Consider the following 23,874-nt stretch of genomic DNA (forward strand, 5'->3'; position numbering starts at 1 on the left):
CATGTTATCAAAACCAGCCAGACGGTGTTCAGTGTTTAAGGTGTAATCGTAGGCACAATTCTCCCTCCAACCCAATCTGCATACTCTCTGCCTGAGGAGAGTTTGATGGCAAATTTCCAGATTAGTCAGTGTGATCGGCGGAAGGATAGCCCACTATCGCCATCTAATGGTCTAATTTGGTACTGAAGATGAAAGACTTCGTTGACTGATAGAAGCATGATTTCAGTGAAGAAATTTACTATAGTGTTTTTTTAGCAGCCTTTAGTGAGAAGTGCACACAAAGCTTCAATCATAAACTGTGATGTGCAGAATGACTGTTGTACTGATCTCTTCTAAAGAGCCTTTACTCCAACATCAGGCTTAAAACGCCAACACTCTCCTGAGGAGAGCTGATGATCTCTTTGCATTATGGAGCATCTGGCTGAGTAAATTTATGGTCTGATAATAGAAAAGTAAGTTTACTTGAATGCTGTAAATCTTCCCTGTGCATTGTGGATGTAAAAGCCCAACAAGGGACAAGGGCAGGAAATTAGCAACAACTATAAACTATAAACACTTTAAAGCTCTGCACTGGAACTACGTCAAACTGCACTGTCACTTTTAAATAAAAACACCGAAACAGCCAATTCACAATTAAGATTTAAGATTAACTTATTTAAAAAAAATACAAAACACAGTAAATTAGATGCCTTTTCCCCTAAAATTTGCACACTAATAATAAAATATGTTTACATTTATATTAAAGCTTTATAATAATATTAATTAGGTATATTCTTAACAGTCTGTGCTGTTCTGTGGAAAAGTCTTGAGCTGTCCTCATTCCTTTATATTTTGCTGGGAAATAATAACCAATTTGTATTTAATCATAAACTTAAACCTTGCTGGGATTTTTACATTTTTATTAACAAAAAAAGGACAGCAACTGCACCAAGAGACAAAAAAGATAAAAGACATGAGACTAGAGAGAAAAACCGGGGGAAATTTTTATATTATAACATCGACAACAAAAAGAAAAGATGTAATAAAGCTTCATGAGCCAAACAAGCTCATTTAGCTGCTGAATTATCCATAAATGGTCCACAGTGAGTTTGGTGCCTCCTGAGGGTTAGTGTAACATGCTGTCAGCAGTAATGATGCTAAAACACTGAAATTAATGAAAAGAAAAACACAATTCATGGGCTATTTGAATACAAATATAACGATAAATGCATGAAGATGCATTTACAAGCTTAACTTTTAATACCTCACAGCAGCTGAAGAATCAGTGGCTGCTAAAGCGAGGACAGAGAGACCAAGTCCTCTGCTTTTTCTGGGAATTTTAGCTAACTTGGGCCTTTTTTATTAGTCAGAGTTACACATAATTAGATATTTCATAGCCATGGCCTGAACTTTTAACCTCAGTACTTTTTTAACATCCTGCTTATGGCCTTGCTCACTGCAAATTCTGAAGTCTTCCTGGCCTAGTATCCAGTAATTTCCAGTATAATTCCCTGTCTGCAGGATGGGAAATTAATTTAAATGTTTCTAATAAAAACAGTGCTGCGCTGGGTCATGGCAAAGAGCCATGTTTGCGTTTTGATCATTTCTTAGTTGATGAAATTAAATAAACATCCTGTCATTTAATCTGTCAAAATATTTTACATTTTAATGGTTAAGTAGAAATACACATGTGTCTCCTCCCACCTTTGTTTTTGTAATTTCTGTCTTATTATCCTGATTCCTTACATTTTTTTCTAATATCCCACCCATGCATCCTCAGGCGGTTTCATCAGTTTCAATGGCTCGTGGCGCGTCCAGGGCATCCTGGCCATGTCCCGCTCTTTGGGCGATTACCCTCTGAAAAACCTCAACGTGGTCATTCCCGATCCCGACGTCATGTCCTTCGACCTGAACAAGCTGCAGCCCGAGTTCATGATCCTGGCGTCGGACGGCCTGTGGGACACCTTCAGCAACGAGGAGGCGGTTCGCTTCATCAGGGAACGACTGGACGAGCCGCACTTCGGCGCCAAGAGCATCGTCCTTCAGTCCTTCTACCGTGGTTGCCCTGACAACATCACCGTCATGGTGGTCAAGTTCAAAGGCAAGGCCAGCGAAAAGTAGACCGCACGTCTTCTGTGCACAGTATCTATTTTGTGTCTGAATATAAATAAGAATATACTTAAGATGAAATAAGCGCTTTTTGAGCGAGAACTATTTCTATCACACATATTTACAGCAGTTTGTCCCTCAGTGCATCCGACCCCCACCCCGTCATGCCCCCCTCGCCCGCTTTACTTTGCGATAAAAGTGACCCAATAAAAATGTCCTTCATTTAGTCTTCGCCATATCTCTGAGGCACCGTAAAGCGAGCTGGATCACTGTTATGCAAATAATCTGATTAAGCTTTGTGCAGCTGTGGGTGCGCCTGTCCCTGCATATGTTTGTTTGTGTGTGTGTGTTTGTGTGTGTGTGAGAGAGAGAGAGAGGTGACAGTCATTGATGTCTCTTTGTGATGAACTTGCACACACGTCTGACACTAACAGCTGATTCATTGTCCCATTGTAATGTCCCTTTTAAATGACAGCATGATGTTTACAGTAACTATGTCTTTCCCTCACTGTCTCCGTGACCTCCAAATTCATTCTTTCAGTTTTCTGACTTCCACCTTGTCTAATTTTAGAGATTAAGAAATCTGTTGTTCAGCACGGTGCCAGGTTTTATACACGACCAACACAAATGAAAACACGTTACTGCTCATACTGTACAGCAATAGCACCAACCACTTGCTGGATGTGGGGAAATCGTCATGTTTTGGTTTGAGTTGCCCCGTTTTCTAATTTTAAATGTTGAGTGTCTTTAATTAAAACGATCGCTAAGAGTTTCTGTTCCACCAAAGCGTTTCATCCTCACGTTTGACCTCCTCTCCTGCTTTTTTCTGGCCCAACTCATCAGGATCTGTGTAACTACTAATAGTGTAATAACTGTTGGATAATATTGTAGCTTGTCAAAGTGTAATTAAATGTTTGGAGTAACAACAAAGTAACATCTCATTATGACTAACTGCTAAGTTTTAATTCAAAAGGTTAATGTGTTATCTCATATAATAGCTGACCGCTAACCTGGAGTGGTATGAAGAAGGTAAACGGTTCTATCATAATAATAAATGGCAGTTTTAAGCATTATGTTATGTAGGATTTTATATTACACCCTTTAAAAGACTTATTTCACAGATATTGACATCCTCTTCTTTTATGTGACTTTTGTTACATCATCATTTATTACAGTCTACCTGATGAACTTAAACCGACAGCATACAGTTATGTTTTCATCTTTTCACAGCGTCTCCTCTCACTAAGGCAAAAGTCGTGGATCTGAATCGCATCGCTTTTGATTTACTCTGAACTTAATCTTAACAAGCCTTTGAATGAGATCAGTTATCGTTGCCTTATTTTCTAGCTGTTCATATCCTGTTAACGAGTCCGCTGCCAAAACGACTTCTCGGTTTTCCGATGTAACGCAGTCGACCACGCGGCGCACAGTGCACGACCTCAGCGTCATCCCTCCTTAAATCAAATGTAGAAAAGCAATGATGAAAACATGTCTCCGAGAGACAAATTGTAAGATGAATGTACATACTGTCCTCGTGTATCACTCCTCCAATGTTTAACACAGCGGGGCGCCTGTTACCTGAGCTGTTTCACTTCAGAGATATATACCCAATGAAACTGTCTGTGCTTTTTTCAGTTCACATTTTTTCTCTAACGTATGTTACGGGATGTTTGTGTGGCATTTGTACTTGTTTTTGTTGGATTTCATAAACTGTAAAAAAGAGAAAATTCAGAAATTTTAAGGTGTAAATCACAAAGGTAAGATTAAAACGATAAAAGATCGCATCATCATTGTGTGTGGAGTTTTTTTAATGTATTCTGTACAGGTGTAGGTTACAGTACCGTGCAAAAGTCTTGAACCACCTCTTATTTCTTTGTAAAAATAAAGAGAAACAGCAGCACTGGCTTAAATGCAGACCATATCTGATGAGGCTTCGGTGAAGCGTAGGTGGATCGACTGAAGGATCAGATGCATCTCTCAGTTCCTGTTTCAGTCTTTGCTTATTTCGTTTTCTGTTTCTTAAGGACAGATACTGTTCATCTGCTACAGTTTTTATTAGACCTGCCACTTCTTTTGTCCTCCACTTGTCCAGTTTCCTCTGATTTTTTTTTTTAAGAATCATTATATCTAAAAAAAATTTTTTATCTCTTTGAAAGATCTTCAGAAAACCTGGAGAACTGTTGCTGAAGGCCACTTTAAAAAATGACAAAGTCTGGGTCCCTGGATGAATTTCAAATAAATGAGGTGTACTATCAACACTCACCATACTAAAATGTGATCAAATTCTATTTTGTGTATTATTTTCATTATTTAAAAGGAAGCTGTGGCAAAATCAGCTGATGATCTCTGACTTTTTAAAGTTTTAGATTTGAGTCTGTTTATTCCACCTGCTGGAGGACATCTGAAGATGTTAATTAACATAAGTTGGCATTTGTGGTTTTGTTAGTGCGGGTCAGCTAATTCTGCTGCTGACATTATAAACAAGTCCACAGTTGATTACACCAATTAAACCTGACAGCCACATAAAAGGTCTGTAAAGAGCTGGAACAAACAGTGACATGAAGCCTAAAATGCAGCCAGCAGTCAAGTCAGGAGATCCAATAATAAGTATCCAGAATCACTGGTAATTAAATATGACAAGTAAATTGTGTATTTAATCCTTTTTGTATTCACTAATAAAAAGAGGACTCTTTGTTTAATTAGATGCAAGTGTATTTGAGATTAATGTTACATTTTCAGATTGGCTCAGAGGCTTCTGGAAGCTGCACTTTCATTAGACAAAATTTGCCCATCTGCCACGGCTATCAAACTTTAGCTGTGATGTCACTGGTATGAGGCCAGCAGTGACCAGCCAGCCAGGAAGTAACACAATCTTCCCCGTTGTGCCAAACATGGACTTCCTTGCTGCCCGTGTGTATGATGATCTGGGGCAGGTGTGATGTGACTCCACTGGCTGTGCTTTGGTAACCGGAGAACTGCATGCTGCCCCACTCAGCTGCACCGTCAATTCAGATATAAATAGCTTTACTGAAAGCTACACAAGGCCAGAAGGAATCTGGACACAACAGAGGGGAGGGATTACTCGTTCTTCATAAGACAGCAGACACACTGAGTACACTCAGCGTAGTTTACACACTTGCACAAAGAGAGGAAGCTCCACAGACACAGACTGCATTCTTACGACATGGGTATTCACGGATCCAAGCATCAGAAACAAGCACAAGTCCTGATGCTGGGCCTGGATGGATCAGGAAAGACCACGCTGCTTTACAAGCTGAAGTACAACGAGAGTGTGGTGACAGTGCCGACTGTGGGTTTCAATGTAGAGACACTGGAGACGGACAGGAGCAGCCCGGCACTGATTGTGTGGGACGTCGGGGGCCAGAAGAAGATGAGGCCCCACTGGAGGCATCACTACACCGACACAGCTGGAGTGGTGTTTGTGGTGGATAGCAGGGACCTGAAACGGTTGGACGAGGCCCGCAAGGAACTCCATCGGGTAAATAAAGCATGCACCTTCACTGTGCAGGCTTTGATGCTGCAAATCTGTTTCCAAAACTGTCTTCAGAAAGAGGAAATGTTGAAAGCATGTAGGGTATTTATGAGCAGGGATTTGTGGCACTGCAACTAGTTTTGAATCTAGCAACTCAAGAAACTTCAATACTTAAACTTCTGATGAAGTAATTTGAAGGCATTGTTTTTGTGGACAAAACAATAAAACATGCAAATTAATCTTACAGGTGCTTTATTTTGTGTTCCTGTTTATATCTTTAATAAATTATCTATCACATATTATAATGTAGTTGTAAGAGGGAGGTTTTTAATGTGTTCATATGTTAAAGGTATTAAGAGGTCATTAGGATTATCAGTTTAAAGTCTTCACAAAAAAACTTCTAATTGTTGATAAATGCATAATAAACGCTAAGATATTCTTCTAATTTTAATTTTAATGTGTTGTAAACCATATAGTTATAGTAAACCTGGAAGCAAGCACAAAATTTGGGCTTTTCTAAAAAGTTTGTAGTGCCGGCCCTCACTGTGTTCTCCGCTTACCAGGTTCTGAGGTATGAGAGTCTCAGGGAGGTTCCTCTCTTGGTCCTCGCCAACAAACAGGACCTACCCGGAGCTCTGAGCCCAGAGGAGCTTTGCCTGAAACTTGATTTGAGAAAAGTGTGCGAAGGCAGGGCCTGGTACATCCAGCCGTGCTCGGCCACAACTGGGATGGGACTCGAGGAAGGTTTCAGGAGGATAGTGTATCTCATGAAGACCCCACTGAAACGGACTCAAGAGGACATTAAGGTGAAGATGAGGTCTAAAGGCTTCAGTGTCACGGCTATGAAACAAGCCTTGCTCTGTGGCAGCTGATGGATGAAGACTTTCTTTAGTTTTATTCATGCGCCGTGCAGGATTTCCCTCTGCCTGCCTCTGCAACACATCACCGAACGGCCTCACTGAGTCACAGTCAGAGGGCAATAGTCAGAGATAAGAGTGCATATCACACTGAGGGCAGAGTATCCTCGGATTGTGACTGCAGACCACTAGTATTCTGTGAAAAATCTTGGATTAGCAGATTATGGGAAAACAGTCTCAAGCTGTCATAGGCAAAAATGTAGCCTGATAATATGTAAAAAAGCTGATAGCAGTTGGTGGTTGTGCAAGTTTTCTCGGCTCAGCTGTGCACTTAACGTGTTTATCTTTTAATCTGTTATTTGTGTTATTGTTATTGTCACAATATTAAAATATTCAGAGTTAGTGGTAGATTATCTTCATGGACACAAATGTGAATACAAATCATGTCTACTGTATATCTAAGGTTTGAATTATGTATTTTCATTTGTCCTGTATTTTTTTTTTTCTAATTAAATAAAAGTATTTGAATCAGGCAGCTTTGATCAGATGAACTGGAAAAGTGGTACCGCAGTACTGCAACATGAGCATGGATCTGATGTGATTTAGCGTAGCCAATGACAGCAGGAATAGCCTCCAAAGTCTCGGTTTTTGGTTTTGCCTTTCAGGATGTTTTCACATTTTTCTACATTTTTTGTTAATTGTAACTCGCTCAAACTTGTTGCATTCAGAGAAATATAATAGTTAAATAATTGAAATGAAATCTTCCAAAGCTTCCTCCTTTAGTTTACACGTCACAAGCAAACAGATGCTCCGTGTTACCTCATGGACTAATCCTCGCCCTCCCTCTCTCGGTTGCTCATAGAGCCTCAGGGTGCTGGACTTTGGGTGGAGATCTCTGTGAGTTTTTATGTCTTGACATCAGTGACAGCTCTGTCCTCCAGCTGGGTATCCAGTGATTGGTAGGGTGACTGTACTGATAGCTTCCTACTGTTGAGCTGGCTTTTCAGTGCTTGTCTTAACTTCTGGAGTTATTCCTGATCTTTATCATGGTTCCAGTCGGCCTGTGGGCCTGATTCGGCCACACTTATCCACACCAGGTGACAGTATTTAACCCTGTAAAGCCTATTCTATAATATTTGATTCATGTTTTTTGGGAGTTTTTGAGGATTCTTCAACATCAGTATGACATCCCCCCCCCCCTGAAAAGGCCAAATAAATTGCACAACACATTTTTAAGCAAGAAATTGCAAAAACAAAATGTTTAAAATTACAAATTAAAAGACATATATGCAAATTAACATTAATATTTACATTTCTTTTAATTGTCAGAAGTTTCAATAAACGTTTCATTTTCAAAAACAATCTCAATTTTCTGGCAATTATTTTGTGGTTTGGGCTTTAAAGGGATAAAGTCCAGACTTTATTCAGTTTGAGGTGCTTGGGCGTGACCTTAAACACACCATTTATAGTCAAAATGGTCAAATGTGGTTGAATTAAAACAATTCTGCAAAGAAGTGTGGGCCAAAATTCCTCCACAGTGATGTGAAACACTCACTTTTTCACACAGGGCCAAGTAGCTCTGGATAGCTTTGTTCCCTCAATAAAAGAAATCATCATTTAAAAACTGCATTTTGTATTTACTCAGGTTATGTTTAACTAATATTAAAAATTGTTTGATGATCTGAAACATGGGTATTACTTTACAGCAAGAAGGTCGTGGGTTTGAATCCTGCCTGTGGCTTCCTCCCACAATCCAAAGACATACATGTTAGGTTGGTGATTTTAAACTGACTGTAGGTGTTAATGTGAGTGTGAATGGTTGTCTACCTAGCTCTCTGTGTGAGCACTGGGTTGGCAATCTGTTCCTCTGTCCAGTGTGCACCCTGCCTCTCATGACCCTGAATTCATGACCCTGTACCGGCAGAAGAAAATGGACGATCTGAAACATGTAAGTGCGCCAAATACTTTTTCACAGTACAGACAGGAGAAACTCCCCTTTAACTTTAAGTTTAATGTAAGATTAACTACATATTTAATCCCCTGAGACATCTAATTATAAGAAAAGCAACTACAATGTGTAAAATTATGAGAAAAGTTCTGGTATCTCATTTCCCAGAATATTTTGTAATTTAAAAATTAAGTCTTTGTAAATGTGTATCCATCCATGCGTTCATCAACATTTCTTTAATACATATAGTAAAAAAAAAGCTGATCTATTACTCAGTTACTTTGGCATAGTATAATTGGCCTTGAGGAGGTCTTCAATAGTAGAAAAAGCTGTAAAAGTTATGAAAGTTATGTTAAAAGTGAAAAATGTTTGCCCTCCTTCACAATTTTTAAAGCCCTCCAGTGGCTGGATTTTGACTCCTTATCGGACCTAAGTTTTACTATTCAATATACATTATTAATTAGTGTTTATTTTTAAATAGGGTATTTATCAGTGACACATTTTAACATAATCGTCTTAGGGCCTTTTTTAAATGTTTATTTCATTTTATTTAATTTCGTTTGCGACAATAAAATTTGTTTTTATTTATTTATTTTTATCAGTTGGCGCTAACACTGTGTGCAGTTCGTGAATGTACCTCTCTCTGACGGTGCATACATATAAATATAAATTAGATATAATGATTAAGTAACTTGTAGTGAGCCCTGCACCAATGAGCGTGTGGGGGAATTCCCCACCCTTCCGCTACGCCAGATCGAGGCTGCCCTCCACCACCGGCATTCCCAGTATGCACCGCGGACTGAGCTGCGAAAAATAGTCCGCTAACGAAAGGCTGAGAAAAGGGAACCAGAAAAGGGGTAGCTCACAGCTAAATCCGCGAGTTCATCTGTATTTAACGTAACCAGAAGCGATAACATGGCTGACAACGAGAAACTGGACAACCAGCGACTGAAGAATTTCAAGAATAAAGGCCGTGATTTGGAGGTAAAAGTTGTGCCGATCGGTGTCGAGGATCTCTCTTTTCCACAGCGTCCGCCGCTCTGTTTGCCTCCAGCTTCGCCGCTCCGCTTCCCTGTGACGTCGTTTCTAATTTCTACCGATGGGAACTTTGTACCCAGAGCCCCGGCCAGGGTCTTTACATAAAGCTCATGTTAAATATTTGTCCGGGGCCGGACGACTCCCTGTTGGGTCTCGTTGGTTTCGTTAACCCATGGGCCGCTTTGGCTATAAAACGCGTCAGAAACGCTAGCCAGAGTTCATCTGCTAGCCCGCTGCTAGCCAGGCCCACGGGGTACATGCTAGTTCAACTGAAGACTATCACCCCCCAGATAGGTTTAGCTTGGCGTGTTAGTCACCGTCTCGTCGAAAAGTTCATACACATGGCTTTCGTGCTGTTCTTTAGAACTATTTAATTTATTGCTAAGACAACATGGCGGCATCTTATCGTTATTTTGATACTGCAGTTAGCTAGCCTATGCTAGCTTGGTGATTGGGGTTTGATGGTGGTACTGCTGGCTGCAGTTCCACCCATCCCCCGTCTTTATAATCAAAAACAATGGCGGAAACCAGTTAGCTTCTTTACTGGCCGGTCACCTGGGTGTTTTAATCAAAGCTTGGAGTTGATTTTCTGTTTGTTTCCATTTTTGTATTTCGTTCATGCTAACGTTACACGTTCCGTGAAAACAGCGCGCATAGCTAAGATAACATGATTACATGAGCCGCAGATCAAAGCTACACGTTAGCTAACGTCGGATCGATAAGTTACCAGGGGAGTTGGAGTCGGGTCAGAGTGTCAGTGTTTCACTAATGTTACCCGGCTGATATTGTTTTCAGGCGGGCTTAGTTAAGATGTATAAGCAGGATATACTCATACATCCTGTTTGACAAGTCTGTGGCGCGGTAGGGTAGGCCTCCGGACACGAGCTCTCTCGCTTCACAACCTGCTGAAAACTTCAGTTACAAAAGCACGGTGCAGGTTTGTTATTGAAGAACACACGATTTCGCGAGCAGCAACCACAACTTATTTTCGTCAGTTATTTACTGTCTGCAATATGTCTCTTCAGTGTGGTACAGCTACTGTCGTTTGATTAAAAAAATCCTACATTAAAATGTCTCTTTATGAATATTTTATTTTAAATAAAACCCTGCGAGCTCTTAGTCATTACTTTACTATGAAAAAATATTTAAACTGCTCTCCCAAGTCTTGGCCATCAGAGGACAGAAAATAAACATTATAACCGATGTACTATTCAACAAAACGTTCCTCTTTTAGCTTTTCTCCATAAACAGTGAGTAAGACCACCGTGCATTTCTTTCAAATTATGCAGTCCATGAATATCAATACAGTAGTGCACATTTGATCATAAAGCAGTACAACACAGCATCACAAATATTAATTACCTTTTGCAGAACTGCATTGTCTTCATATGATGATAAAATGTTGGTTAAGTATACCTCATCATGTTTGTTCCTTAAAGGGAAGATCATTAATAAAATAAGGTATTTGTCAAAGAATAGACGAATTAGCTGTGTTGTTAGGGTCTTAAAGCTAAATAATATTAGGTCAGTCTCTCATTTGTAGTGTGTGTATGATTTGAATTCATTGAAGACAGTATAGGCTAATTAAAGCTCTCCTTCTGAATAATCTTCCTGTGCCATCTTTCCTCACAGACTATGAGAAGACAGAGGACTGAAGTAGTGGTGGAACTCAGAAAGGTAATCACATTTGTATTTTTTAAAATTTATTTTCCACCAATTTCAAACGCTAATAACTTTAAGGTACATTATGTTATGGTCTGGTCTTTTATCTGCAAATCTGTGTGACATAGTATGTATGCTAAGTTTCTAATTTATTTATGATGAAATTCTGTATGAGCTTATATGAAGTGTTATTTCTACAGAACAAAAGAGATGAGCATCTTCTGAAGAGGAGAAATGTTCCCCACGAGGACATCTGTGAGGACTCTGATGTTGACGGAGATTTCAGATCGGTATGTTTTGAGTCTCTCGCTCAAGTCTCCTGTCATTAGGAAGTCAAGTAAACATCTTTTTAGGTTTTGTGGGGGGTTTTTGTTTTTAAAGGTGGGGTGTTGTCCAAGCAGTGGGATTGACAGTCTGGGAGGAAGGTTGTCGTGACTGTTTGTTCAAGGGGTTTTTGCACGTGCAGTTCATCACAGTGATGAAATGCTCCAGAGGTTTAGAACCTGCTGACATCTTGTTCATGTGATGCTGCCTCATTGGCTCTCCGTGCTTTACGTCAGCTCAGTGTGGCATTAGTGTGAAAAAACATGCAGTTTGTCTAGCTGTGTGCTTGTTGATGGCTTCTTCCCGAAGGAAGATGCTCACTTGGTAGAATCTGTTCAACATGCCTTACTTTCAGATATTTAGTTGGCTTTTTAATAAATACTAATGCCACATTTTTATTTATTTTTATTTTTTTTTGATTATGTTAACTGTGCAGTGAACACCTATTCTGTTTCCTAAAATGCATTCTAGGTAAGACAAGGCAACATAAGTAATATATGTAGTACTGTTTCAGCTGCCTCCAAATCATTTTTTCCACAAGTGTCTCAGACCTGACATTATATACTTTTTAATCTTCAGGTTAGGGGTTGGGGTCAATTTAAATAATGTGTAAATGCATGCACAGTCAAGTTAATCAGTGAAATAAAATATCATGGCATTGCAGCCTATGAAATGACCTACATCCTTTTACTCTGTAACTGACCCATTTCAAGTGGTACAGTGTTTTTGTTGGGTGATACACTAGCTGTTTGCATTTAGCTATAATGTTTTTAAGTTCAAAATACTCATCACTTTCTGAAGTGATGACAAGGAGGCAGAGACAGCCTATCTGGAAATTTCATGGTTGATTTAAAGGAATGTCATCAGCCCACTTCAGTCACTATGGCTGTGTTTTAATAATGTTACGTCCACACAACAAAGGAGCTCCGAGACAAAGGTGACCAACAAAGCCACCTTCCTTAAATGTAAAGGGTCAGCCGATAACAAGAATATTGCTCTATCTTAAATTTTTGCTGCTCTCATCAGTCGGCCTTTAGCACACTGGATGCCGTCTCTTAATAGAAACAGAGTCAAGTCTTTTCTCTCACTGGACAGCCCTGAAATCTGATTAAACACAGAAGACATTGTGCATTTCAGGGTGTACCTTATTTTCAGCGACATATTTTTCTTACCATATGTCACAAGGTGCTTTTGTGGATCTGCAAGAAGTTGGATCATCAGTTTTAAACCTTACACCCCGAGAAGCTTGAAACTAATCTGTAATTGTCTCAATAGCCGTCTTTTAGTATGCAGTGTTGGCTCACGCTTTATGTTTTGTGCTAACGGTGTCACACAAAATGGATCCATCAGGGATCCTGCCATCATGTCTCTGGGTTTGGTGGCATCGCTGGGTTAAAATGGCCACTCAGCAGTTCAAAATTGCAATCACTCTACCTCATAGTGTTGAGAAAGCTAACTTGGAGTGAGCTGCTAAGCAGTAGATCAACAGTGACATGCTGCTCTGACTCACTGCAAAACATTACACTGGCCTTTGTAAAAGTCTGCTTTAAATACTCATCACACCAGTGATAGTGGTGTTTTAAGGTTTATTTAGTTGTTTCCTTAAGGATGCTTTTTGTTAGCTTCTGCAAAATAAGTAGTTTGGACCTTATGACTGAATCCTCTCTTTCCCTCAGCTGTTCCTTTCATTATTCTTGTCTCAAGTATTTTTAATATCTCTAGGTTGGAGTTGCCTCTTTAATCATCTGCCCAGATATGGAATGTAAATACAACATCATAAATCTGCTTCACACAGAGATGTGTTAAGATTTTTTTTTCTGGTTTCCACTCGTGCTGCATAAATTACTCAGAGGTATCTTCCAATAAGTTCAGTCACTCAGGGCCTACGTTTGACTCTGAACTTTATGTAGGGGGCACTGGGTGAGGGTGCCAATTGGCGTTTTGTCATGGTGAATGCCGGCCTGCACGTCCAGCTTGCTGACTGTTACACCATAACACCAGACTGGTTCAAGTGAGACTCCTGACAGCATTTCTCAATCCCCCAGCCTCCTCTCGCTGTATCAGCTGGTGCTTTAGACTCTTTCCTGTCTAATAGTTCTCACATATAAAAACAAGAAGCTAACAGATGTCTGCTCGCTGTCCTTCTGATAACTCACTACATGCCTTTAATAGTGCTGGTTTTTTTTCACACATTGGGTTTAAAATGTTTGGTTTTTTTTCTGTTACACGTCCTGTATTTTTTTTGTACTTATGGGTTTACATGTTTAACAGAGTCTTAATCTTTCTGAAATCTTCTTCTTCAGCAAAACACCTCTCTTGAAGCAATAGTACAAGTAAGTGCTATATTTCCTTTCCTGTTATTTCCTAAGATCTGAATGATTCATTAAAAATAACAAATGTCCTTTAAAGTCTGCTTAATGTCTTAAAATATACTCCCTGTAACTAAAAATAATTTGGGGAAAACACACATTGTTGCTGTAAAATAAATATATTGATTGTTGTACGGTGCGTGATTCGTTTGCATTTTATTTTATTTTTTTTAGAATGCTACCAGTGATAACCAGGGCGTCCAGCTGAGCGCTGTCCAGGCTGCCAGGTAAAAGCACACACACACTTAGCCTGCCTCAGGACTGACCCTGATAACTATTATTCTTTGTCTTTTACATCATGTTGCAAATAGAAACCACTGCACATCAACATCTAGGGAAAAAAAAATGCTGTCCCCTACTACTGTTTGTGCAGTTTTCACAATAAGTGAACTTTACCGATGCTTCAACAAACAAATGTTAGTAACAGTCGCTTTTATTCACACCTGGGTCACAAGTGTGTGTGCAAGCTGCTGATTCTGCGCCGTACATCACAGCTCTGTCTCGGCAGTCTTTCTGGTTGAAATCGCTGGTTCTTTGCAAAATACAACTTCAGTGTTTTGTTTTCTGGGGCGAAGTGGGGTTTTTTTTGTTTTGGTTTTTTTTTCCTTCCAACTTTGCTTGACAGATGCAATTTAAGAATAAGCCAGCTCTGTCTAATTAATGGACATTGTAAATGGCACTGCAGCTCAGTCGTGCAGCATAAGGTAGCTGAAACAAATTCACGTGCTGGGAATCTTTTTATTTTTTATTTTTTGTTTGCTCTGTGTTACATGTGCCGGGAAATGCATCGATTTTGTTTTCAGTTTTGTTTTTGGCTTTCAACTAATATGAAAACAAGATGATAAGATATCGAGATAAAATTGTTATGGTGCCACATTCTGTTTCACAATACCGCTTTTCGGTTTCGCTATAAATCCACAGCACCACATGCTATTACAGATGTGAGAGCTGTGAAACGTTTAATTCAGCTTGCATTAACTGTTTTCTTAAAATATCAAAGAAATTCACCCTTAAAACGGCACCTTTTCCCCCTTTTTAAAACAAAAAGAAAACCCAGATGCATGATAACAGTACACGTGTTAGATATCAAAATAATGTTGATTATTTTAGGTGATAATCAGGGTGACGTCTCCTAGGAGTCACTGATATTGTGATTGACTTGCATTCTCGAGATACTTGAAATTCTTTAGCTGTTTCTCTCTGTGCTGAGTTCCTTCAGCTTGGTGTTTGTGTGTTTTTATTTTGTGTGTGTGTGTGTGTGTGTGTGTGAGAGAGAGGGAGAGTGAGAGAGTAATTGTCTTTTGTTTTCTTTGTTTTTGTAGGAAATTGTTGTCCAGTGACCGTAATCCTCCCATAGATGACCTGATTAAGTCTGGGATCCTTCCTATCCTGGTGCATTGCCTGGACAGAGATGACAAGTAAGCCTGCTGTAGCTCTTGTTTGCCTGAATGTAGCGTTGAATCGTCCTTTTTTACATGTGATAATCAAAGTACAACTTTGGGGGGTTTTTTGTTTGTTTTTTCTCAGACCATGTTGAGTTTGTGTTTTAGCCTGCCCTACATCCAAACAATGTCACAGATATGCAAATACATTTTAGTTTTCACTTTCCAGGAATGGTGGAACATAATTGGCTCATTAGTATTCTTTCTGTTCATTAGTACTCTTACTGTTAAACACACCGACACAATCACGCTCACTCCTATAATTGCCTCTTCTACACCTTTCCACAGCCCCTCTCTCCAGTTTGAGGCAGCCTGGGCTCTAACCAACATAGCCTCGGGGACCTCAGAGCAGACTCAAGCTGTGGTCCAGTCTAGTAAGTGTCAATTAACATGTCACTTATCTTTCTGAGCTTTATCTCACTTTACTCTGTAATTTATCTTTCTTAATCCAAATTTAGCCTGGCAGATAATAAGGTGGTAAAATTAACTTTTGAGAAATCAAGATTTTTAGTGCAGTTAAAGACTTTTGACGAGGTGAAGACCTGTGCAAATTTCTGTAATATAAAATATTAGTATAAGTACTAGCGACCTCAATAATTTGGAAAACACAGATTGTAATGGGTAATTCTGCATTTGTAAAGATTTACTTTGTCTTATTGGTTTAATTCTACTTGTAAAAGAGGTCAGTGGGATATTGTTTTCCTTAGGCCCGGAGATCGGTTAGAGATGCCCTAACAACCACTAGTCGCTAGGAAAAATGTGTAGTCCCTGACTGGTTTCATGGCCTGTGTGACCCGGCCTTATCAAAGCTGCCTCCTTAACCATGTTCTTTGTTTCTTGGTTTTATGACCTGTTTGTGGTTGGTCACATTAAACGGCAGTGCCTATCATTACAGTACACACAGTCCCGATCATTGATGCATTACGCAGTCTTAACAGCAACATTAAGTCATCTTAATCAGGATTAAAAGTGCTTTCTTAGTTAAGATCTTCCAAATTTCTTTGTTTAGTCAGCGATTTCTGTTTATTTTTAATAATCTGTTTCCTTTGTGTAGACGCTGTGCCGCTCTTCTTGAGGCTGCTTCACTCTCCTCACCAGAATGTGTGTGAACAGGCCGTCTGGGCTCTGGGAAACATCATAGGTGAGCTGCCGTTCGAATGAACAGGACTGCGTTAGAAGTGAATCCTCATTCGGTCCTAAAATCTGTGTGTTCTTTCCAGGTGATGGCCCTCAGTGCAGAGATTATGTGATCAGCTTGGGTGTGGTGAAGCCTTTGCTCTCCTTCATCAGTCCCTCCATCCCCATAACCTTCCTCCGCAATGTCACTTGGGTCATGGTCAACCTGTGCCGTCACAAGGACCCTCCACCACCCATGGAGACAATCCAGGAGGTATGTGGAGAGAGTGCATGTGCTTAGGGGTGTAGGAATGCACAGTCATCGTTTGGTTTTGTGTTTTTATTCCCTCATTTATACCAAGAGCAAAAAACGTTTCAAGGTCTTTGAATTTTAACATTTAGACGGTGCAAAATAAACTTGAACCATCGGCCGCTTCATTTGTGGCCTCAGCAGAAGTATGTAGAAAAGCAGCCTCACCTATGTCCTTGATCTGACCACAGTGAATGCTTTGCTTGTGGGTTTAAAAATGCCTTCAATAGAATAGAAAAACATGATGACCATTTAGTAAGTTATGAGTCATAAATTGGAGACACAAAGGGGGCGATAAATAGCAGGCAGCTCGAGACTTCAATAACATGCAGGTGATGTCACAGTGGTTATGTCCATCCTTTATATACACTTTGCTGTATGTGCAGTTACAAGTCCTGAAAAATGGGTTGAAAATATTAAGGTGTAAGGGAAGCCAGCATGTGTATGGACCTGCAGGACACCGGCTCTTAAGGCCTGGAGTTCCCCACCCCTGGTATAGACATTTGAAACGTGGTTGAAACTGTCTGATCCTTCTAAATGTATCAGGGAGTATCAAGTTGGACGTTGGGACAGTATGTCACCAACTGGATTGTGGCAGAAACTATAAAACTGATTTAAGTCTGCATCTCTGAGACTTCATGTCCTGTTCAAGTTTTAGATGCAAGGCATACAGTGCAGAATTCAGTGAACCTGTGGTTACATGAGGCCAGTCAAAGGACAGCAGCTTTGTTTTAGTTATGTGTTTTAATCAGGTGATTCAGAGAAGACTTGTCAGGAATTATAGTGGTTAATTACGTCAACACTGCAGCTATGATCAAACTTGAATCATGCCAGGAACTTTTCTTGTGTTTTCACTCTCATTTTATCCACCTCGTAACACTTTATTTTCTTTCTCAGATACTGCCAGCTCTCTGCGTTCTGATCCACCACACTGACGTCAGTGTAAGTACCCAGAACTGTCCTACGTAACCACGATGCACACTGGATTCCCAGTTCCAGCTAAATTATCCCTGTCGAATGAAGTTCAAACAGAAAGCAAAATGTATTCATTTGAATCTTTTCTTTCTTTGCTACCTCCAGATCTTGGTAGACACAGTGTGGGCTCTGTCCTACCTGACAGATGCTGGGAACGAGCAGATCCAAATGGTTATTGACTCCGGCATTGTCCCACATCTGGTACCTCTGCTCAGTCACCAGGAGGTTAAAGTTCAGGTATGGAAAAGGGCATGGGGGCCTTTATGTCTAATTAAACCTAAATTGGGTATTGTTTTAAAAGCCCTGTTGATGCAGAAGAGTTAACCAACATCATGTGAAGATTAGAGCTGCATTCAACGAAAAAATATCTTGGTTGACTGAAATTGTACCTACTCTTCAAGTTATCAAACAGCTGCACAGAGAAGTAAACTTTCACATCACATTTACATTAAATAAATCAGACTCAGTGGTCTGTGTTCCCTCTAAAGCTCCTTTCGAGTGCTCCCTTATTCACTCGAGTTTTACATTGGATGCTTTTCCTGACACAACCACTCTGTAAGTGTTGTTATAACTTATGGACAAAGATTAAAAAACAGGATTTGTGATACATTAAATCACTCTTACCAAGTTATCTAAGATGATGACAGATTGGGATCCAACCAGTACTCATCTATCTGAAAATAGACCTGCATTAACTGGTAATCCTAGAACAACAGACTTTGGACTTCATGTCCAGAACAAACTGTTAGACTCTTGTTGTTGTGATTTCTCGTTTACATGAGAGAGGAGGCTTTGAGTCCTGCTTGGTCTGTGTGTCGCTGAGACATCGAAGCAGTGATGCTGACCAAACGCACTGAAAGATGTCAGTTCTGAGCATTAAATAAGAAGTTAGCAGAAATTAGCCCCCATAGGTTAGCATGCTGCATTAAAGCTATATGCTTTGTTGCTTGTCAACAACTCAAAACATCTTTGACATGTTATCAGTTACTCTGAAACAGCATAAACAGCCTGCACTTTTAAAAGTATTTGGTAGTATCTGGGTTCGGGTTGGTTTCAAAACACAGATTTTTATAGACCACCAATGACAGCTTGGGTTGCATGGGATTATACTGACCAACCAATACATATGGACGATCCAGCCGGAGTACCTAAAATGTAAAAATCATAAAATACTACTTCTGTTATCTCAACACTGGCAACATTAATAAATGTACTAAGTGAAGCAAAAATGTGGTGATAATTCTTCTTTTTAACTGCTTTTACTGTTAAACTCCAGTGAGATTTGTCTTAGTTTCTTCTTTGTGCTACAAGCATATTGAATATTACGAAAGAATTCTTCTTTATATGTGTCATCATCGAACATGCTTCCTCTCCACATGCAGACCGCTGCCCTGAGGGCTGTTGGGAACATTGTGACCGGCACAGACGAACAGACCCAGGTGGTGCTCAATTGTGACGCCCTCAGCCACTTCCCTGCGCTCCTCACCCACCCGAAGGAGAAAATCAACAAGGTAACGTTCTCCGACTGTTTGTAAGAAACACACAAACTGATGAGCTCAAGCTGCTTTGTCAGTCATCTGGAAGTGATGAAAACAGAGACGTTGTGCAAGTGAGTGCTGCGTGAAAGGAAATAGATGGGGCAGATAGCTGAGAGCAGGAATTTAAAAGGTGCAGAATCACAAAGACGAAGAACCGAAGAGGACGCCAGCAACTTTATACCTTCAATTAGTAGCATAGATTAGGGGTTTGGGGGTGGGGATAAGGGGTAGTAGTGTGTACGTGTGTGTGATACATGGGTTGGTGGAGAAAGGGTGCTGAAGACCAAGCGTCTCTGCTGATATCGGAGTGCATCTGAGACCAGTCACCTAAAAAAAGAGGCCTCCTTTTTGTGACTGGTCGATGATTATAGCCTCAAAGTCACCCTCTCCCCACCCACTGCACTCTGTCTCAGCCGGGGGTCAAAACTCTGTTTCGACCCCTGGGTTCTGATCCAGCTCCCACTTGCTTTGTGATCAAACATAGACTGAATCTGTGACACAGCACATCATACTCATGAGAGAAAATCATCACTAACTCTTGTGTTTATGCTTTTGTCCTGTAGGAGGCAGTGTGGTTCCTGTCCAACATCACAGCAGGTAACCAGCAACAGGTGCAGGCCGTCATTGACGCCAAGCTGGTTCCCATGATCATTCACCTGCTCGATAAGGTTTGTATCCATCTTAAGTCGATCCTGTTTAATTTCAGAGAGCTTCTGGGTGATGGATGGGTTGCTTACATTGAATGTATGTTTTAGGGTGACTTTGGCACGCAGAAAGAAGCAGCCTGGGCCATCAGTAACCTGACAATAAGCGGGAGGAAAGATCAGGTAAGCCTCTCCCAAACACGTGAAAAATGTACAAGAAATGTGAAGTCGTTGGTGTTGAACATCTGTAAACATAGAACTGAAATGACGTCATAATATTTGCTGCTTTAAGAATAAGTTTAAGCTTACTCATTTTTATTGATGAGTACAATGCTCTTCCTTTTTTAACGCGGTGAGTGGTTGATAGTGCATCTCTGTGTCGTCTCCAGGTGGCACACCTGATTGAGAAGCAGGTGATTCCTCCATTCTGCAACCTGCTCACAGTGAAGGACGCTCAGGTTGTGCAGGTTGTTCTCGATGGCCTCAGCAATATCCTAAAAATGGCTGATGACGAGGCAGAAACTATTGCTAACCTCATTGAGGAATGCGGAGGTCAGTGTCACCTTTACCATCACATTTATCACAATTGCTGGTCTTAACTTGTGACACCAGGTGTTAATGTGTAATTATTTTTTGTTTCGCAGGTCTGGAAAAGGTGGAGCAACTGCAGAATCATGAAAATGAAGATATCTACAAATTGGCATACGAAATTATTGATCAGTTCTTCTCATCTGATGATGTAAGTTACTTAGGATATCTGCTTTTTTAATTATTATTATTTAGGCTTTCAAGTGATTTTAAAAAAAGTCTTCACATTGATCAAATGAACCAAAGTTTGGAAGATGAACAGGTTAGCTCTGAGTTGCCACATAGGAGGCTCCAGTTTGGCCATTTTCAGTTTTTTGCACCACAAATCATTTGCCGTTTCTCAATTCTCAAGTACGTGAGTACGTACTCACGTACTTGAGAATTGAGAAACGGCCTTTGTCTGAGTTTCGGACGAAATGCATTCTGGGATATTTAGCTGTACCAAGTCCACACAAGTCACCACCGATGCATGCTCGATAAAACGGGCGGAGCGAGAACACATCCGGGACTTTTTCGCGTTCTCGGTTTGATGCGTACTTTGAATTGGAACAGTACTTGGTCTCCGACTGATGACGTATCACGAGTACACGAGAACGCAAGTACGCACAAGTACGCATATTGAGAAACGGCAATAGTGTAAGTCTGAAAATGGATCCTGCCCAGAGTGGCTGTCCAAACTGCTAATTTGATCCGAGCCAGAGGTCCGAATCACTGTCAGCTTTAGGTCGTTACCATGGTGCTGTCGTACCACAAAGCAAGGTGGTTAATCCAAGGGGATGTGCCAAAGTGATTGTTTGTATTGACAGTTCTTCTATTTAGGATGTAGATAAACTTTATTATCCCTGAGGAGCAAGTTGGCAAGACAGCCCACCTCCAGAAACCCAGAATCACATACCAGAATTCACAAAGTTAACTTCAATAAGTAGAGCTACGTAGACCCACTTTCTTTAGAAAGCTGCTGATGGTCCCTGGCTCAGGAACAGTGGCTGGCTGTCGTCTTGACCTAACGCCTTGTCTTCCGCACAGTGTTAATGCTCCTTTTACTCGTCTGTCTTTCAGATCGATGAAGACACCAGCCTGGTCCCAGAGGCCATCCAGGGCGGAACTTACGGCTTCAACTCAGCCAACGTGCCAGCCGAGGGATTCCAGTTCTAGACGGCATCTGGGGTATTCTGGAGTTTTGTTCACGATGCAGCACTCTGTTCAACATATAAAAAATTAGGAGAGAAAGGGCGAGAGAGAGCGAGTGTGAGAAATTTGATCCATTGTGCTTGGCTCGTGGGATCCATGGCTGCATCTTATCTGAGAGAAAAATATGTGGATTTCATTTGGCATTCCAGGGGAACCAGCCCAAATGAAGTTTGAGATGGCGAGTGGGTGCGAGTGAGAATGAGTGGCTACATGTTGCAAAAAAAAGCAAAACATCTACATCGAATGCGTTGAGAGACATGCCGACATAACTTCTGTGTTATTGGAGCTGTCGTCCTCGGAAAACTACTTCAAATGACAAGAAAAACGAAAATAAGAAACTCTGTCTGCCCAGGGAGAACCAAGGACATTAAAAAATAATAAGAAAATCAAGTGATCTTGAAATATTACAATACAGCAAAATGCAGAAATGATTATAACTATGATTATGAACTGAGATGAACAACGAACCATCACAATTCTGCGGTCCTCCGACTAGAGAGGGCGCCAGCCTCAATGTGCCCCTCCCCCAATCGGCCACGCTATCAGACATGTGTGTGAATGGACCCATTGTGTACGAATGTCTGGACTCAGCGCTGAGGAGCCAGGTTCATCTCCTCCAACGAGACGCCCCCCCACGCGGGGCGCAGTCCTCTCCCCCTGGTGGGCGGGGCCAGGAGTCCGGCTGCGCGTGTTCGCATGTTGCGAGAGAGTGGACGGATGAGTCGTGTGTGCTTGGCTGCGTGCGTGAACTGGGAGTGTGCGAGACTGGGTGAGAACGCATGCAGAGATGAGGAAAAATGAAAAAACAACCAACAACAACAAAAAAAGATACAAAAACATCTGAAGAGAAAAAATTGCAACAATGAGGTTCGCAAAGGTTTCAGGAAGAAATTCTGCCTTTGAGAGGCTGATCTGCGAAATCCCTGAAAGAAGGAACTGTGGATATGAGAAAATCATCGTCATCACCAGGATTTTGTTTTTGATTTATTAAGTTAGTATTAATTGACACTGGACAATGTTATTGGCAGGTGTGGAGCAGCAGTGCATTGTATTAAGATGCATTTGGTGGCTTTTGGGCTTTTTCTTTTTGCCTCCAGTGTATTTTTTTTTTTCTTTCTTTTTTCCTTTTTTTATGACTTTGTTTTCCAGCTTTTAGTTTCATATCGCTTCTGTAAAGGTGATTGATGACCATCGTACTCCATCCTCACACCACATCCCTAACCTGCACACCACATATGGGCTTGATGCTGTGAAATTGTTGACACCTTCACTTTATAATCAACCAAATGACCTGTTCCTCCTTGTAACTCCTTTATTTTTTCTCCCACCCCCCTTTTTCCCTTCAATTTACAGCAAAATCACTGCTTTGCAGTACTGTTGCCATAGCTTTGATTGTCACCAAGGGAGAAGAGAACAATGGCCATTTCACGTAGGATTGTGAATCATAACCTTTGCATGTACTAAACTATAGCACAGTTATTTTTTAGGGTATTTTAGTTTCCTTAGGCTGTGGATACAGTGTAATTTTCATTTTAAGTAAAACTGTGCTTAAATGTTACATGTCTCCCCTTCCCCTTTTCCCTCACTAGTGTCTGATTTGCTAAATAATCTATATGGTTTTTGCACATGTACTGCAAAGTGAGGCCTGACGTCTTTCTGAAGGTGTGCTGGTGGGTTTTTATAGGTTTTGACCTGCCAGCAAAATCTCAATATGCATCACTCACTCAACCACAATCTGTTGTCTTTCGAGAGTAATCCAAGGATGCTTTTTAGTGAGAAAATGAGTTTATTTCAGGAGGTGGTTTAACCTCCCCCGCTTTTTTTTTCTCAAGGTCAGAGGGTGTCCCACACATCAGACTGGAGTATGTGGGGTTTCCTGAATAATATATAAACCCATGAACAAGTTTGCTGTAACTTTAGTACCTGAGTCCTTTAGCCCCATTACTCCCCTTTTGTCTTTCTGCCAGCTAGATGTACAAGCTTACCCCTTTCATTTTTTTGTGTTAACTTCAAACACTGTAGTAATGATTACACATTGTGCTCATAAATAAGCTTTCTGTTTGAACATAGGGGTATTCTTTTGCAGCATTCCTTGTTAGCAAACGTGGTTTCAAATTTAAAATTACGACCTGGAAAGAAAAAATAAATAAATGAATGAGGTGGTTCCCCCCCCCCCCCCCCAAGCAAAGTCATTTTTCGGGGAGATAGGATACAGGATAGGTTGTCTTCGAGAAAATAAATAGTGAAACCCAAATCGAGAGACTGTTTGTGTGTGTGATCTGTTGTGTGTC

At 40.6% G+C, this 23,874-nt stretch overlaps 3 protein-coding genes across 3 annotated transcripts in view; all 3 read left to right on the forward strand.

Moving 5' to 3' along the window:
* Positions 1-3,878, forward strand: part of ppm1lb (protein phosphatase, Mg2+/Mn2+ dependent, 1Lb) — a 50,325-nt gene extending 46,447 nt beyond the window's left edge. The window contains exon 4 of the mRNA XM_003454800.5: positions 1,760-3,878. Within this exon, the coding sequence (XP_003454848.1) occupies positions 1,760-2,100 (341 nt within the window). The 3' untranslated portion in view covers positions 2,101-3,878. The remainder of the gene's footprint in view (positions 1-1,759) is intronic.
* A 963-nt stretch (positions 3,879-4,841) lies between these two features.
* On the forward strand, positions 4,842-8,039 carry LOC100702217 (ADP-ribosylation factor 6). The gene is made up of 3 exons (XM_003454828.5): positions 4,842-5,587; positions 6,145-6,450; positions 6,488-8,039. Exons 1-3 carry the CDS (start codon positions 5,273-5,275, stop codon positions 6,572-6,574), a joined length of 708 nt encoding a protein of 235 aa, XP_003454876.2. The 5' UTR covers positions 4,842-5,272; the 3' UTR covers positions 6,575-8,039.
* A 1,082-nt stretch (positions 8,040-9,121) lies between these two features.
* On the forward strand, positions 9,122-23,841 carry kpna4 (karyopherin alpha 4 (importin alpha 3)). The gene is made up of 17 exons (XM_003454799.5): positions 9,122-9,370; positions 11,057-11,101; positions 11,287-11,376; positions 13,714-13,743; positions 13,954-14,006; positions 15,102-15,197; positions 15,510-15,595; positions 16,276-16,362; positions 16,442-16,611; positions 17,545-17,589; positions 17,728-17,859; positions 19,005-19,133; positions 19,724-19,828; positions 19,916-19,987; positions 20,194-20,356; positions 20,449-20,543; positions 21,452-23,841. The coding sequence occupies exons 1-17, from the start codon at positions 9,302-9,304 to the stop codon at positions 21,545-21,547; spliced, it is 1,563 nt and encodes a 520-aa protein (XP_003454847.1). The 5' UTR covers positions 9,122-9,301; the 3' UTR covers positions 21,548-23,841.
* Positions 23,842-23,874: the final 33 nt, after the last annotated feature.

The sequence above is a fragment of the Oreochromis niloticus genome, linkage group LG14 (genome assembly GCF_001858045.2).
Source record: "Oreochromis niloticus isolate F11D_XX linkage group LG14, O_niloticus_UMD_NMBU, whole genome shotgun sequence".
Classification (NCBI taxonomy): Eukaryota; Metazoa; Chordata; class Actinopteri; order Cichliformes; family Cichlidae; genus Oreochromis; species Oreochromis niloticus.